This window comes from Xenopus tropicalis, chromosome 1, assembly GCF_000004195.4.
Source record: "Xenopus tropicalis strain Nigerian chromosome 1, UCB_Xtro_10.0, whole genome shotgun sequence".
Classification (NCBI taxonomy): domain Eukaryota; kingdom Metazoa; phylum Chordata; class Amphibia; order Anura; family Pipidae; genus Xenopus; species Xenopus tropicalis.
Window position 1 is genome coordinate 187002227 of NC_030677.2, and position 18429 is coordinate 187020655.

General features: G+C 39.8%; 1 protein-coding gene across 1 annotated transcript in view; it reads left to right on the plus strand.

Annotated features, from left to right (window-relative positions):
* The first annotated feature begins 5989 nt into the window (after positions 1-5989).
* The window catches only part of cd180 (CD180 molecule), a 49253-nt gene continuing 36813 nt past the window's right edge, over positions 5990-18429 (plus strand). Inside the window, 2 exon segments of the mRNA XM_031906627.1 lie at positions 5990-6133; positions 16328-16534. Of these exon segments, the coding sequence (XP_031762487.1) occupies positions 5990-6133; positions 16328-16534 (351 nt within the window).

Here is an 18429-nt window from a genome sequence, read left to right on the forward strand (position 1 = left end):
TGCTGATGACACTAAATTGTGCAAAACTATAAGTTCCATGCAGGATGCTGCCGCTTTGCAGAGCAATTTTACAAAATTAGATAACTGGGCAGCAAACTGGAAAATGAGGTTCAATGTTGATAAGTGCAAAGTTATGCACTTTGGTAGAAATAATATAAATACAAACTATCTACTGAATGGGAGTGTGTTGGGGGTTTCCTTAATGGAGAAGGATCTAGGGGTTTTTGTTGATAACAAGTTGTCTAATGCCAGGCAGTGTCATTCTGTGGCTACTAAAGCAAATAAAGTGCTGTCTTGTATAAAAAAGGGCATTGACTCAAGGGATGAGAACATAATTTTGCCCCTTTATAGGTCCCTGGTAAGGCCTCACCTTGAGTATGCAGTGCAGTTTTGGGCTCCAGTCCTTAAGAAGGATATTAATGAGCTGGAGAAAGTGCAGAGACGTGCAACTAAACTGGTTAAGGGGATGGAAGGGTTAAACTATGAGGTGAGACTGTCGAGGTTGGGGTTGTTTTCTCTGGAAAAGAGGCGCTTGCGAGGGGACATGATTACTCTGTACAAGTACATTAGAGGGGATTATAGGCAGTTGGGGGATGTTCTTTTTTCCCATAAAAACAATCAGCGCACCAGAGGTCACCCCTTTAGATTAGAGGAAAGGAGCTTCCATTTGAAGCAGCGTAGGGGGTTCCTCACGGTGAGGGCAGTGAGGTTGGGGAATGCCCTTCCTAGTGATGTGGTAATGGCAGATTCTGTTAATGCCTTTAAGAGGGGCCTGGATGAGTTCTTGATCAATCAGAATATCCAAGGCTATTGTGATACTAATATCTACAGTTAGTACTAGTGGTTGTATTTATAGTTTATGTATGTGAGTGTATAGATTGGTAGGTGTGGGTTAAGTGTGCTGGGTTTACTTGGATGGGTTGAACTTGATGGACACTGGTCTTTTTTCAACCCTATGTAACTATGTAACTATGTAACTATGTAACTATGTAACACTTGATTTGACAATTGTATACACTCATGACCATTTTTTGCATTGTATTGCCTACTGTAAAAAGTGTGTTATTACCTCATTATACCTTTTTCTTTAATTTCACACCTGTGATTGTATTGTATTCATAGCAATGTTATTGCAAACTTTCCACATTGATAATGATGGCATATTTATGCCCATAAAACAATCACTGTGCAGTGGGGCCCCCAGTCTCACAATGTGATATTCTTTTTTTCATTACTTTGATTGATTTTATTGAATGTGCAGTGAATTTATTGCATTCTATGTTATTCTTGCCTACTCCATTTTGCTTGTAAAAAAATTGTGAGCACCATTTTTTTTCCTACATGTAACTTTCTTTGTTAGTGCTATGTATATTTGGTTGTTCTTTGGGACTTCCCACAACTCATATGCATTGCAGAATAAGGAACATTTTTTCCAGTAACATTTGGGACCTCTACATGCCCCATACTTTGGTAATCCTATGCATATCCAGCATCAAAATGTTCAGAAGAGCCCTGGCATTCGTGTTTAGGATGTACACCTCATACACCTCAGTGAATATACTGTAAGATGTGTATTTGCTGAACATACAGCAAATGCTTTTCAGAGTCTGAAGGTTCTTATTATAAACTGTGCCATATAAAAATAAAATTATACATAATGGGACAGTGTGTCTAAGGGCATTACACCCAAGTCTCGGACCGCTGGGAGACAAATTAATAGATGCTTTGTGAGCATTAATAGTTTGTTCTATCCTATTTATCCAGATTGTGATCAATTTAAACTTAAAGCTGCATTAATTGAATCTGTGAGCAGTCGAGCATAAACATTTCACAAAGACTTTTGTGTGGTATAATTTTGATAAAGCAGGAAGCATTCAATTTAGTAATAAGTAAATTCAACTTGTGTTTCTATGTGGGAACGGGTGGGGCCAGCAAATAGCATCTAGCATTACACTACTTACACTACTCCCAGCAGGCTCATTGCAATTGGCTGTTTGAGAACATTTAATTGGTTAATGTCACAGCTTAATTTACAGTCAGGTTGCCTATTGCAACATTTAGGATGATGGCACACAGGACGCTTTGACGCCAGCGATAGATCTTTGCTACTGCTGGGAACAACGTTCCATGTATTCTTCCCACCAGCTAACATGCAATTTGCTACTAGGAACCCTGCCTCCCTCACTTAATGAATTGCTTAGGGCTCTGGAGTGCAGAGAACTGCAGTTGACTTGCACATCGTTTAGCAGCAGTGGATTCTGGCTTCAGAGTATTGCCAGTCCCTGCCAGAAGGGCTCTTTACATGATCACTGTGCACTGGCCTGGTTCTTAGTAAATGACCCATAAATTATATCTTTTGTGCTTTCATTAAGTTTCTATCCATACGGGCATTCGGGGCTGGGGACCCTGCGTCTACCCACGAAACAGCTTTCTAGTATGCACCCGAGATGATATCTAATCTGGAAAAAAGAAAAGAAATCTAGATCTGTTCAGACATTTCCCTCAATGCTTTGTTGCCTAAACAGAGGTTGAATAAACAAGTACAAATTTCACATGTTTAAACAAATGACTTGAGACAGAATTTAAATATTTCTGCACTTGCCACCCACCTCTGAGCTTATCATCATATCTTATCTGACTTTGCATGTTGAAACGAATGTCACTATATGCCTACTGTTAGGCATGGAAACGGAAGCACTTAAATCATGCACGTAAAAGCAGATGAAAGGCTGCCTTTAACTAATATTAGATATTTAGTGCAATTTATAGCATAACCCCACTTAATGCGCCCTTAAACATTATTAGAACAGAGATCAGTGGTGTTTAGTTCAGTTATGACTTACGTCACAGATAATTTTTTGGAAAATAACCAAAAAGTGCATTTTGTATCAGGTGGATGAATTTCTTACATATACTACATTTCCTGGCAATAAAACAGATTGAAGTGACATACTGGAGATGAGCATTTTCATGTGCCTGCCTAATGTTGTTCTTTGGGACTTCCCACAACTCATATGCATTGCAGAATAAGGAACATTTTTTCCAGTTACATTACTTATTTAGCACATAAGCAAATCCCTTGGCTTTCCCCTTGATCGCAGAAAAGACAGGGTTATTAAATGTAGTCAGGCACACTTGCCCAAGAGAATTGTGTTACTGCAGCTCAAACAGAAACCTATTTTGTGTTTCTTCTCTCCTTTGAGTCCTGTTGCCCTCTTTTTATAAAGGTCAGCATGCATCTCCTTTTATTTTCTATTCATATTGTCTTTATCTTTAGGGGTCATTTACTATGTGCACGACAGGGTGTAAAGTGCAAAAAAACAGCACAATTGGGCATGGTTTTTATACTTTGTGCCCTTCCATTCATTTATACAATTTGCCACTAGTCTCTGCACCAAGTAGCCAAACCCCAGACAGAAGTGCTCTTGAATGACCACAACGGGGTGTGCTTTTGCACTCAGTGTATTTGCACTTATTTTTAGGGTCATAGTAAGTCAAATTGTAAAAGAAATTCTGGGGGAAAGGCCCAGGATCACGCCAAAAGTTTTCTTGTGGATCCATTTGGCTCTACATACCCTAATAAGGGTAAAATCTAATCAGCAGTTTACCTCAGGGGGTAAACTTTAACTTTTAGGTTATTTCATGTAAATCAACATTTTGGGAGCAATCCTGGGTCTTTTTCCCAGAATACCTTCTGCTTTGCATGTGAATGAAGAGGGGAGCTCCTCACCCAAAATGCTTTCTTGTGGTTCCACTATCATACTGCGTATCATCTATTACTTGAATATTGACATGTAGGCTTAAGGGTAAGTCTGTTTTTTTTTTTGTTTAGGCTTTTCACTGCATTGCTGGCATCCAGATTGATGACGATTCTCCAACTTTCAATAACTTCACCCATACTAGCCCCCTCTCCATAATCCACTTTAATTGCAAAAGATCAATCAGTTTAAACAGAAGATTAAAGTATTGAAAATATATTTTGTTACATCAGCCCTTCACCCTTTCACTAAAACCCAATGTTCTGTAACAAAGGCTTCAGAAACACCAAGCAAATAAGGTATTTCTCAGAACTGAATTAACTGCTTTGAGCAGTCAAATTCATTTTTCTGATAGGAGTATCAGAGTTCTGACACTCTCTGTAAAAGAAAAGATATTACATTCAATGTAATGCATTGATCTAATAAAGGTATGTCCTGAAATGGTAAAAAACATGTTCCACATTAGTGTGACTAAGTAAAACTTTGTGATTAAGAGGCACGCTAGGATTTTCACAGCAATGCAGTTTAGGAGGGCATAGGGAGTAATAGAGGGAGCATGGGAGCCCCCTTAGGACATACAAGGTTACAGACTTATGAGACCATAATTCTAACATATATTATGCTACAGATCCAGAGATAACCAAATCAGCAAATAATTCATCAACCTCAAATTTTAACCTAATTGGCCTTGAGACTAGGCCCCTCCTTTAACCACTTTGAAACCACCCCCCCCCCCACCCCACCCCAGGTTTGCAACCTAATTCAAAGGTGTCTGTACACCTTTATGTCCTTTCATATAGTATCCGTCCATTGAGTCCTTAGGACAATGGGTCAGAATATCACAGCTTCATTATAATCTACCATGGTATCTTGTCTATTGTCTTATAATACCCTTTAACATAAAAGTAACTATACACAGACATATAGTGGCCACTCTGCAAGTTTTACTTCAGTGTCCAAATCAGACAAAACTCCAGAGGTTTCCATGTATTATTACTTTAAACTAGAAGGAGGCTTGGCCTTGTGGGAAAAAAAGACCAGATGCCTATTTAACTATTTCCAGTTACTACTCTACTCAGAAATCAACCACAATCACACAGTAATTGTATACCTGCTGCATTTTTCATTCCTGGTCCCTCCCAGTTACGTGTAAGTGGAATAAATATCCTTCTGAATGAGACTTCCACCCCAGCATATTCTTTTCCTGTTAAAACACAAGCCCACTTTGTCATTCCTTATTTCCACTCTGCTGCATCATTACTAGGGCATAGCAACAAAGGAGTCAAACCATCCCATCAGTCAAATATTTCTAAATGACACAAAACAGTCTCTGCCATAGGATATACAATAGGTATAGAGGTTTCAGAGATGCCTCGACTTGCCTTCTATAAAAGGATATGGTAACTGACTCATAAGCAAGTGACTTAGGAGAATATTTTATACTGGAAATATTTTGTCCCCATAACCAATATAATTCAGGTGCATTATGAATGCAGTATTAAAAGGTAAAAATATTTGGTTGTAGCATATTATGAATTAAGCCAGTGCTTGCCAGTGGGATTAACTAGTATAATGTAAAAGAGAAATACTAAAGCAATTTTCAACTGGTTCTTTTTTTTCTTTTTGTGGTTTATGAATTATTTTACATTTTTCCCAATGGCTCTCCAGCTTAGAATTCCAGCTATTCTCTAATTGCTTCCATCTAGCTTAGCAACCACGCAGTGGATTGAATGACAGACTCAATAAAAGGACCTGGATAGAAAGATAAGTAACGATAAAACTGTAGCCACACAGAGCAATAATCCTCTGGTTTCCGGGGTCAGTGACCCTTATCTGCCTGATATTTTATAATGGAATGTGGAAAGTGGCAGAATTGGAAGTCAAACAACAAGGACAGTGAGTCTGAGAGAGAATGGAAGCTAAAAATAATAATAAGACAAGGCAAAAAATAAAAAAAAATTGGCCCTCAAGTTTTCAAATGTTTTTTTGATTATTTTGTGCATATTCTTTTTCTGAGCAAACCTATTCATAAATATTATTTTTATTGCCCCTATATCTTCAAGTTGAATCCTTCATATTCATTATTGGTACATTCCTGTTGTAATACCTAATGCCTATTCCTATTTGGACTCCAGTTCATTCTGCACAGTATCAGATGCTCAGTTAAGGTCTGAGAATGCTTGAGAGTGCTAAATCTAGTATTCTTGCCTTTTAGGTGAGGGTTTGAAGGCATGGAGGCTCTAGGAATGTCTAATGGGAAAGGGAATTCCAGAAGATGGGCGCAGCATGGGAAAGGCCTTGATGAGGAGTGTAAAGTGGTAACTCCTGTACAAAGTACAACGCCAGGTCTTGTGATCACTGAGGTCATATACGGTGTGAGTGTTAATCTTCTATTAACTTTTCCTAAACAATACAAGACAGTAGTTTATGAGGAGTAATACTGTATACAAGCAAGCCTCATAATAATAGCAAATTTGCATTGCCATGGCAGAGGTATTTCCCATAGAAACCTTAAAGGAGAAGGAAAGGTAAAAACTCAGTAAGCTTTATCAGAAAGGTCTATGTAAATACAGCCATAAGCACTCACAGAAACGCTGCATTGACTTCTCTGTAAAAAGATTAGTTGTGTCTCTTTTCCTCTGCCAGAGACACGCAGCATTCTGATTCCTGCTCTCTCTTGCTCCTCCCTCCCTCAAGAATGCAAAGAGCTCACTCCCCCCCCTTAGGAATGTGGATCTGAGCCAATCAGCAGGAAGCTGACTCATAGTCTAACTGAGCATGTTCATTGGTCCCGGTGTCTGTGCAGGAGCGAGGCATTATGGGAACTTTCTTTACACAGCTCAGCATTTTTTCTTCCTGTCTGGCTTTAGATCTTCTGACCAGGAGAAATATGGGGAGACTTAAGGGCACTATTGAGAGAACTGAAGGTATGCCTGCAACTTGAGATTAACTCTTTATTAGCCTTTCCTTCTCCTTTAACGTATCAATTATATAAATTAATGTATATGATATAACTCTTACATTCTTAAAACGGACTACTTGTCAGTGCGTTTTTTTTGTTCAGGACTGAAAAAACCCTTGTCTTCTGTTATTTGGAAATATGAATGATTGTATTCTAATGCTGGGATCAGCTATTTATAGGGATGCACTGAATCCAGGATTCGGTTCGGGATTCAGCCTTTATCAGCAGGATTCGGCCGAATCCAGGCCTCCAGCCAAACTGAATCTGAATCCTTAAAATCACATAACACATAACATGACACATAACATAAACGTTCTCAGTATAAATGTATTCAGTTCGGTATTTAGTCGAATCTTTTGCAAAAAATTCGGCATTTGGCAGATCCTTAAATAGTGGGGTTGGTGCATACATACTTATTAACTTTAGTTGCCCAATGTAACCCCTACAGTAAGTCTGATGCAGCTATATTATATACATTGGAATGCCAGAAAATCAATGCTCCCCATAATACATTATGTACATATCGTGTAATGGTAGCATACCTAGTTTGAAGGCAAGTATACTCACGGCACAGAGGGAACATTGGAGTAGAAACACAGTTATTATATATAGGTATGGGATCTATTATCCAGAATGCTCGGGACCTGAGGTTTTCTTGATAAGAGTTTTTTCCATAAGTTGGATCTCCATACCTTAAATCTATTAAAAATTCACTTAAACATTTAATAAACCCAATAGGACTGTTTTTTCCCTCCAGTAAGGATTATTTATCTATTTATTAGGGGCAGATCTCTCATTTTTTTTATTTTCTAATTCGACTAAACAACTTTTCCTGAATGTCTAATATGTACTAAAAAAAAGTCGCAAGGAAAAGCCACTGCTAGAAAAGTAATAAAAAAACTCAACTTTTTCAAATTGTTGCCATAAAAATCCAGACTATTGAATTACTGCTGCAACAATTCAAAAAAAATCAAGTTTTCAGATAAAACCCAGCGAAATCTCGACACAAAAGAAAGAACTTCAAATAAAGCTACTGTTTTATTATTACAGAGAAAAAGGAAATAATTTAAAAAAATGGGAATTATTTTATTAAATTGGAGTCTATGTGAGATGGCCTTTCCATAGGTTTCTGGATAACAGGTTTTCTGGATAAAAGATCCTATACCTATATAGCATTTTGGCCGGGGCGTTCCATGTATTTTATAGTGTGGCTGTGACATAATTGTGAGGTCATTGCTTATGTTCATGATATAAACCCATGGTCCCTCTGCATATAAGTGTGTATAACTGCCAGTAGAGAGCAGAACTAAGCATAAGTAATAGAAAAGACAAAAAGAAAGTAGGAATAAGAAATAGAACAGGGCACGATGTGATTGAAACCTTCCTCCACCCATGAAATGAGCTGACATCAGAGTCCATTCCTGGCAACACAACAACTGGAGCATTTATTAAGTATCAACAAGGGACAAACAACGAACAAAATGATCTGTTGGCCACGAGCAACCCCTCTTGCCGGCACAAATACACAATGCACAGTAACCGTGCAAATTCTACTCCACCCCATGATGTTAGCTGATTTTTTACAGATAATTTAATTTCCAGAGCACAAAGTGGATGATGAGAATTTGTTCTATTAGAAATGAAATGCCGTCATATGCAGAAATGTTATATTTTTTGAATAACATTATTTATAAAGGTAAACTGCTGCCTGTAAGCCTTTTGGTTTATTCTAGTACTGGCATTTTAGACGGGTAAGTACTGGGCACTGACACTAATAAGCATGCAAGACTTGGATGGAAAACCTTTGGAAACTGCTGCTTTAAACCAAATGCCTAGACAAATTGCATCCTATTATTTTTCATCCTCCCCTGTGATTATCCCCCATTATTATTCCACTGCTGTCTTCAGTCTGACCTCTTCCACCTAGAGACTCATTTAGGCCCTCATCTTTTTAGATTTTTGCACAACTTTAATAACTGGTTTCCTTAGCCAGAGAATCTTTGCAAGATTTCACTTATAATTCTCATAGTTAAGACAAAAAACACATTCATCATGCACTATAAGTATGTCCCAGAATCCCTCTTCTGTCTAAGATACGGCTTTAATCTGACCTTATGGAACATTCTACAAACAAACTCCATACATACAGTGGTGTGAAAAACTATTTGCCCCCTTCCTGATTTCTTATTCTTTTGCATGTTTGTCACACTTAAATGTTTCTGCTCATCAAAAACCGTTAACTATTAGTCAAAGATAACATAATTGAACACAAAATGCAGTTTTTAAATGAAGGTTCACGTTATTAAGGGAGAAAAAAAACTCCAAATCTACATGGCCCTGTGTGAAAAAGTAATTGCCCCCCTTGTTAAAAAATAACTTAACTGTGGTTTATCAATTTCAATTTTCAATTTCAATATCAATTTCTGTAGTCACCCCCAGGCCTGATTACTGCCACACCTGTTTCAATCAAGAAATCACTTAAATAGGAGCTACCTGACACAGAGAAGTAGCCCAAAAGCACCTCAAAAGCTACACATCATGCCAAGATCCAAAGAAATTCAGGAACAAATGAGAACAAAAGTAATTGAGATCTATCAGTCTGGTAAAGGTTATAAAGCCATTTCTAAAGCTTTGGGACTCCAGCGAACCACAGTGAGAGCCATTATCCACAAATGGCAAAAACATGGAACAGTGGTGAACCTTCCCAGGAGTGGCCGGCCGACCAAAATTACCCCAAGAGCGCAGAGACAACTCATCTGAGAGACCACAAAAGACCCCAGGACAACATCTAAAGAACTGCAGGCCTCACTTGCCTCAATTAAGGTCAGTGTTCACGACTCCACCATAAGAAAGAGACTGGGCAAAAACGGCCTGCATGGCAGATTTCCAAGGCGCAAACCACTTTTAAGCAAAAAGAACATTAAGGCTCGTCTCAATTTTGCTAAAAAACATCTCAATGATTGCCAAGACTTTTGGGAAAATACCTTGTGGATCGACGAGACAAAAGTTGAACTTTTTGGAAGGTGCGTGTCCCGTTACATCTGGCGTAAAAGTAACACAGCATTTCAGAAAAAGAACATCATACCAACAGTAAAATATGGTGGTGGTAGTGTGATGGTCTGGGGTTGTTTTGCTGCTTCAGGACCTGGAAGGCTTGCTGTGATAGATGGAACCATGAATTCTACTGTCTACCAAAAAATCCTGAAGGAGAATGTCCGGCCATCTGTTCGTCATCTCAAGCTGAAGCGATTTCGGGTGCTGCAGCAGGACAATGACCCAAAACACACCAGCAAATCCACCTCTGAATGGCTGAAGAAAAACAAAATGAAGACTTTGGAGTGGCCTAGTCAAAGTCCTGACCTGAATCCTATTGAGATGTTGTGGCATGACCTTAAAAAGGCGGTTCATGCTAGAAAACCCTCAAATAAAGCTGAATTACAACAATTCTGCAAAGATGAGTGGGCCAAAATTCCTCCAGAGCGCTGTAAAAGACTCGTTGCAAGTTATCGCAAACGCTTGATTGCAGTTATTGCTGCTAAGGGTGGCCCAACCAGTTATTAGGTTCAGGGGGCAATTACTTTTTCACACAGGGCCATGTAGGTTTGGATTTTTTTTCTCCCTAAATAATAAAAACCCTCATTTAAAAACTGCATTTTGTGTTTACTTGTGTTATCTTTGACTAATAGTTAAATGTGTTTGATGATCAGAAACATTTTGTGTGACAAACATGCAAAAGAATAAGAAATCAGGAAGGGGGCAAATAGTTTTTCACACCACTGTATCTAACAACTATACTAACCAAAGACTATACTATCTGAAGACTTTTTCCCATAGACTATTTCAATATACTCTATATTTGGGCAGCTCAGTGGGTAGCACTTCTGTTTTAAAGTGCTGTGGTCCTGAGTTAAATCCCAGCCAGGGCACTTTCTGCAAAGAATTTGTCTGTGTGTCTGTGTGGGTTACCTCCAGGTACTCTGTTGTCCTCCCTCACTCCAAAAACATACAGGCAGTTTAATAGGCTTCTAAATTGGCCCTAGTATGGGACCTTGGCCTGTAAGCTACTGGGGAGATTAATGATGCATAATCTCAGTAAAGCGCAGTGAAAATATCACCAAGCAGAAAGGGGATAATAAGAAACTATTTTCTATTTTTTTATTCAAGTATAATAGATGGCTCTTAATGCATGAGCATCTTTCTGTAATCTTGATGAATGGTTTACACTGATCCAAATGGCACATTATTTACAAAGTTGTGCCCAATCTGCCACAGCATTTTAAATTCTGTAAGGAAATAGGGATTTTTCCAATTAGCCCTATAAAGAGGGCTGAATTTTTATAAGGTATTTGGAGAGTGTGTTCCTTACTGAGATGTAGGCATACCCTGTGGGTGAATTGGAAAACTCCACCAGGTTGTGTCAAGTAGAGGTATAAAGGTAGGGTAGAGCTACTTTTCTCCATCATAGAGAGTGATGAAGAGTGCCACAAGACTTTACACAAAAGAGGCCTGTGAGGAAGATGACCATGGAGACAGGGACCCAATTAATAATGGATAGCTAGAGGTCTGCTAAATGTGTGACTCCTGAGACAACACCTACTGACTTGAATAATATTCTGGGGCTGCTGAAGATGGGCAGTAGTGTAGTGGACAAAAACTGCAGCCCAAGGTCATTACAGCAGCTGATGGTTAATTAGCATCTAGTACAGTGTGCAATTCTTTAAAGGAACAGTAACACCAAAAAATGAAAGTGTATAAAAGTAATTACAATATAATGTACTGCTGCCCTGCATTGCTACTACTGGTGTGTTTGCCTCAGAAAGACTACTATAGTTTATATAAATAAGCTGCTGTGTAGCCATGGGGGCAGCCATTCAAGCTGGAAAAAAGGAGAAAAGGCACAGGTTACATAGCAGATAACTAGTAGATAAGCCCCATATAATGGGGGTTTATCTGTTATCTGCTAAGTAACCTGTGTCTTTTCTCCTTTGAATGGCTGCCCCCATGGCTACACAGCAGCTTACTTATATAAACTATAGTACTCTTTCTGAGGCAAACACACCAGTAGTAGCAATGCAGGGCAACAGTACATTATATTGTAATTACTTTTATACACTTTCATTTTTTGGTGTTACTGTTCCTTTAAGTTGTTGTAGACAAAGAAGCATGAACGTAGGGGCCAGGTGGTGCATTACAGATTCATGAGTGGCCATCTTGTCTGACACTCAGCCATGGTCATGGTTAATAACTTTACACATTGTGGGTGGTTTTTATTTGTATTGAATCAGTACTGGAAAATAACACAGAAGGGAATTCATCTAAGTACCTAAATCCCTTCTGTGAGAATCCAAAGCATAAATTGACTGAAACAACAATCTCACTTAAACCATCTATAAACACTTGTATCCAAATTCTGCTCACTCGGCAACATTCTGAGGCATATTTCTAGAGCTTTGTAACGAGAAATACACTTATCCGTGCCACTTTTTACACTGTCTATTGCTTCGTAAAACCCACACGCTTCAGTGTAATGAGAAGCTGCTGTGAGGCTTTATGTAAAATAATAGTATGGAAACCTGCACAAATCTAATAGAATTAATACAACCTATACTGTAGGTTTTTAAGAAATGTTACTAAATACATGCTGTTTCTTTGCCTGTCTACTAGGCTTATTTATCAATTTTTGCATTTGTGAATTTTAAAGTTTTTCTCTTATTTAAGCTCGCGTGTTGACACATGCCGGCTGGTGTTCCACCTCCGGGAAATCATGTATCACCTATAGGCACTCTGGCAGTGCGTCCTCCAAGATGACGGTGCCTATAGGTGCGCTCATTACATGTACAGTGTATATACAGTACATGTATCAGGAATATACAGTACTTGGTAATACCAATTATTGATTTAACTATAGATCTGTAAAAGAAATAGGATCAGATTGAAATGTGAATCCATTTACAAAATACAGTATACATTTGAGGGAGAGGTTTCCTCTTCATTATGTCACTGGCCCATACCTGACCATGACTATTTGTACAATGTTCCTGCAGTAAGGACATATTGTATCTACTGCACAATTCAGCATACACAATAGCTGGCAAATATTCATTTTCATTTGATAGACTGGCCTAGAAAAGTATTTCACTAATCTCATTCACACATATGCAAAGGACCTTTTGTGAAGAAAAGGAGCTCAAACCTATTTGATTTACACAAAGGATTTCCAGTTAATCCAAGAATTCCAGCCTTTAAAGCATTTTGATGGGATTATAGGTTTGCAGTCCATTCAAAGAACTAAATCTATAAAACCTAATGGCATTTCACATCTATAGATTGTGCTCAGTTTTGAATGTGTGTTAAAGACACCAGTCACTGGCACTGGACAGAACAGCTAATCAGAAACATCAAATCAGGAGTACCATATGAATGCATTTTGTGAACTGGCAAATTAAGAGACAGTTCTGCATAAGTCTGTCTAAAGGTTTTTTACTAGCAGAGTACATTAACAATATTGATACGTTACTGACAGATTGACTGTGAATGAAAGCATCTTTAAGTTCAGGAGCAAGAACTGTATGGACCTACAATTTATTCAATAGTAAAGTATCTCTAGACTTAGGAGCTGATTCATCAAAGTACGACTTCCAATCCCGAAATGGGTAAAATTCGGATCAGATACGATAATTTCTGATGATCGCAAATGTCATGAAAATGCTTACGAAAAAAATTGCACTAGTCACGATAATATCATATTGGCGATCCGAAAATCACAAAATTTTCGTATCCGAACAATCGTGAACGGCAGTAAAACGTTTCTGACTTTGATCCTTCTGTGCATGATTTTGGAAGCCTTCCATAGGACTCAATGGCACTCTGCAGCTCCAACCCGGCCCAAGGAAAGTCTCCCATAGGGCTCAATGGCACTCTGCAGCTCCAACCCGGCCCAAGGAAAGTCTCCCATAGGGCTCAATGGCACTCTGCAGCTCCAACCCGGCCCAAGGAAAGTCTCCCATAGGGCTCAATGGCACTCTGCAGCTCCAACCTGGCCCAAGGAAAGTCTCCCATAGGGCTCAATAGCACTCTGCAGCTCCAACCTGGCCCAAGGAAAGTCTCCCATAGGGCTCAATGGCACTCTGCAGCTCCAACCTGGCCCAAGGAAAGTCTCCCATAGGGCTCAATAGCACTCTGCAGCTCCAACCCGGCCCAAGGAAAGTCTCCCATAGGGCTCAATGGCACTCTGCAGCTCCAACCTGGCCCAAGGAAAGTCTCCCATAGGGCTCAATGGCACTCTGCAGCTCCAACCTGGCCCAAGGAAAGCCTCCCATAGGGCTCAATGGCACTCTGCAGCTCCAACCTGGCCCAAGGAAAGCCTCCCATAGGGCTCAATGGCACTCTGCAGCTCCAACCTGGCCCAAGGAAAGCCTCCCATAGGGCTCAATGGCACTCTGCAGCTCCAACCCGGCCCAAGGAAAGTCTCCCATAAGGCTCAATGGCACTCTGCAGCTCCAACCTGGCCCAAGGAAAGTCTCCCATAGGGCTCAATAGCACTCTGCAGCTCCAACCTGGCCCAAGGAAAGTCTCCCATAGGGCTCAATGGCACTCTGCAGCTCCAACCTGGCCCAAGGAAAGCCTCCCATAGGACTCAATGGCACTCTGCAGCTCCAACCTGGCCAAAGAAAAGTCTCCCATAGGACTCAATGGCACTCTGCAGCTCCAACCTGGCCCAAGGAAAGCCTCCCATAGGACTCAATGGCACTCTGCAGCTCCAACCTGGCCAAAGAAAAGTCACGATACTGAAGCTTGAATGAATCCACAACTTTCGTACTCGGCACAACATAATTTTTGTCACTTGATTTTTGACGAACAGTAAGAAAAAGTTGCTCAAATTAGCGAAAAAAAACTGTGAAAATACGCAAGGTATGAAAACTTTTTTTGGAGAGTACTTTTATAACAATGGTCAAGGGCGAATCAGCCTCACTCACTTTTACTGCACCCTGTTACTGGATGCAATTTATTGCCAAAGGGAAGTGTATTCTGGGGGTATGGTAGAGGTAGGGTTTTCAATAATGTAGATCAGGTGGACATATAGGTTTATAGGTTTCCCTAGTGTAATTTATGGTCAGGGCTGGAAGGCAGTTCAACACAGATTCTAAAAATAAAAGCAAGAATGTAGCCAAGTGCCTGAGGCTGGCACCACCCACTGAAGTGCGTTTAGAGTTGGATACCCAGTGAATGAGGTTCTCATTTATCTCATACAAAAGCAAGTGCTATATACAGTATCATGTGAGTGGGCCCCTAAGCTCAGGTAAGTGACAGCAGCACAGAGCATGGGCAGGGAATCAGCAGAAAAGAAGATGGGGGGCTACTGGAGCATCTTTGGGGTTGCCTTGGGCTGGTACAGAATCTCAAAACATAATGTACAGAATTTCTAGCCTACTTATTTGTTAAGCTTTAATCTTCCTTTATCTTATTGTAATTAAATCGGCTGTAGCCATTTCAACCCGTATAGTTATCTTTCTAAATGTTTTAGGGCTCTGGCATATGGGGAGATTAGTCGCCCACAACAAATCTCCCTTGTCACGGGCAACTAATCTCCCCGAACTACCATCCCACCGGCGAAAATGTAAGTCGCCGGTGGGATGGAACACGCTGCGCAGGCGATTTGCCGAAATCGGTGGGATGGTAGTTCGGGGAGATTAGTCGCCCATGACAAGGGAGATTTGTTGTGGGCGACTAATCTCCCCATGTGCCAGAGCCCTTAGAAGTGATCGTGACAGTTGGGTGATATGGAAGGGGCCACGACTTGACACTACCCATGTCAAGGCATGTAATGGATAAGGAACAAGTTAGTTGGATGTGTAGGCACAACACAGATATGGAATCCTGGAAGTAACAACTACTCAAGTCAGGCAGTAAATCCAGGGTTCCCTTGTGTTCATGCCGCCTGAACATTTTATTGTGGTTATTATTATCAAAACCAGAAGCAATGAGTATTTGACGCAGGTGTAAGTACAAAGGAGCACATATAGATGCAAGTATCTGTATGAATAATGCTTAAATGTGCTCAATTTTGTGTGCATTTTTGCACTTTGCACGCACAATAGTGATTGTGTAATAGATGCTCTAATAGCCTGGCTACCTGCTGAGCACACAACATAAAATGCTGGGTAAGACCGTAAATGGGAACGAAATGTTGGAAAGTATTGTTCTGTTATGAGTAAACCTGCATAAAATTCAGTCATGTTTTAAAAACAGGAACAAATTGTATCAGCGGTGCATGAAATCCAAATGAAACCATGGCCCATACAAAAGCCCCTTTACACCCTCACATCCACACCAACCATGTGTGTCTGGGCTCTACAGCCATGTGGCAACTGACAATCCCATCTGACTGGAAAGTCTACATTCTGAGCACAGATGGACAGACCTTTGTTTTGTGGTAATATTTATATCACACACATATTATATATATATATATATATACACTCACACACATGGAATTTTGTGCCCGATAAAAAAAAACAAACACCTTTTATTTCAATAAAAATAGCATAACATGTCACTTTGTATTTTGCCGTAATTATGTGGTTTCAACTATTTTGATTTCTTCCAGACCATAAGTTTTGAATTCTGCTTTAGCCGAACATTTTCCCGAAATAGCCATTTCCAACGTGCAATTTCTGCTGCACGGCTTTTTCCAGGGCCTTTAGCTCTGGAGCTGATTAATGTTAAAGTGGATTGGGCCCACGTGCAGTTCCGCAGCATGAAGCACTTGAGGCCTCTCCCTGTGTCCCACAGGCAGTATTGCCTTGTGAAAGAGGTAAAGCTGCCTGAGCTGTTGATTCTGCATTAGATTCTTGTTGGAAATGAGACCATGTGCCCCACCTCCAAAGCAGCCAATGAGAGAAAAGCAGGAAATGGGGCAGACACAAAGCGTGCATAGCATGATCCTTTCTGTACTGATAGTGTTTATCATGGAACAAATAGGGACACTGTGTATAGGAGATATTAACAAGACGTACCGATGTCAATATTACCCCAAACATACACTACACACAAACCCAACTTGTCTTTTATATATCTGCCTGTTTGAAACAGAAATATTCTCACACACAGGCTCTAGGAAATCAGCCCCAAAGTCATTATTTGTACCACAGTATTACATATATGTATGTATGTATGTATGTATGTCTTTATTTATACGCAGCGCTGTACAGTAGAATACATTAATACAACCGGGGGGTTATTAAGATAATAATAGATAAATACAAAGTATAATAATAAATACAAGAGGATGGAGGTCCCTGCCCCATAGAGCTTACAATCTACATTACTTGTGTCCAATTATTTATTTATTTTTTTTACAAATATACAAATAAAACTAAATGCCATTTATTAATTATGACAATGATTGCCATTTTCACAGCTTTCAGATTTCCCAGGAGCCCTGAGGAAACAAAGATCTGTGTGGAATTATGTCACGCTGTTCTGAGAATAAGGTTTTACGCGGCCCTGAGGCCCTTTACGTTTTAGATACATGAAAGGAACCACGCCCAGGTTCAATAATGTTTTTCTAGGAAAAAAAAGAGAATCTGTCAAAAAAAAAACCCACACACACATTAATGTTTAACAAGTGAATATTTATATAAAGGAATCTGTGATATTTCATGGAGTCGTTCCAAATGCAACAGCAATGGAGGGGTCATACAGAGAGCGTGCTGTGCTCAAAGGTATTTAAACAGCACCATCTACTGGAACTTACCTAATATTGCATTATAATGTAACCCTACCAAAAAACTTTTCTTAATGTCGAGTAAAGATATATATAATTGTAAATAATATTAAAAATGTGAAATGTGAGAACTAATTATTAATAGTGCATTAAAATCCTTTTTTTTGTGCTGCATCTGTGCATCTCACCTCTCCCTGTCACATTTGGACTCTGTTAATAAATAGTCAAAAGGGGGAATTGCCCAGGGCCCACCAGAACTGAGGGTTCACTATTAGACCTCTCATCTGCTATAACCTTTGACTGAAGCATGGCCCCCTGAAATGGTAGACCCCCTAAGTTTTAATCAGCTGAAAGAGCTCAACATATCCATTCCATTTCTTTTATTTACTTTAACCTCCTGTTAGAAAAGAAAAGCAGGCATTTGTGATCATGGTTTATCTGTTGCTTCCGGGGCAGTGCGTCGGGACTTGATGTCTACTTCAGTAAGCTCAGACTATTTCTTTATTTCCTGCCTTTTATATTTGATTTCTTCTGCTTGAGGGTAGTCATATTACACATTCCCCGGCTCCAGATTTTGTACATACAGTATACAATTCCTTGCATCCCCTGTTTTGTAGAACTGGGGTGGGATGAGGGTAGAGGGCATTTTCTAACACCCAAAGGGCCAAAAGTTGCCTTCTCACAATTAACACCATCCAAACAACCAGCCAGCTTGAAGGAAGCAGTACCCAAGTACCAGTAATAGGGATTCTGGTCTCAAACATATCATGGCCTAGAGGCCAACACTGTGGGAAGTAAGGATATGGGTGAAAAAAAGGGGAGGTGGGCAATAGTGGTGGTAGATTTCTAATCATAGCTTTTGCTCAAACCTTGTGCAACCCTTTCTTGACTGTATTTTTAAATCCATCTGGCCCCAGATTGAACACTGTTAAATTTGGGGCGCTTTCTCAGCTGATGCCTCACAATAAGTACTAAGGGGGGGG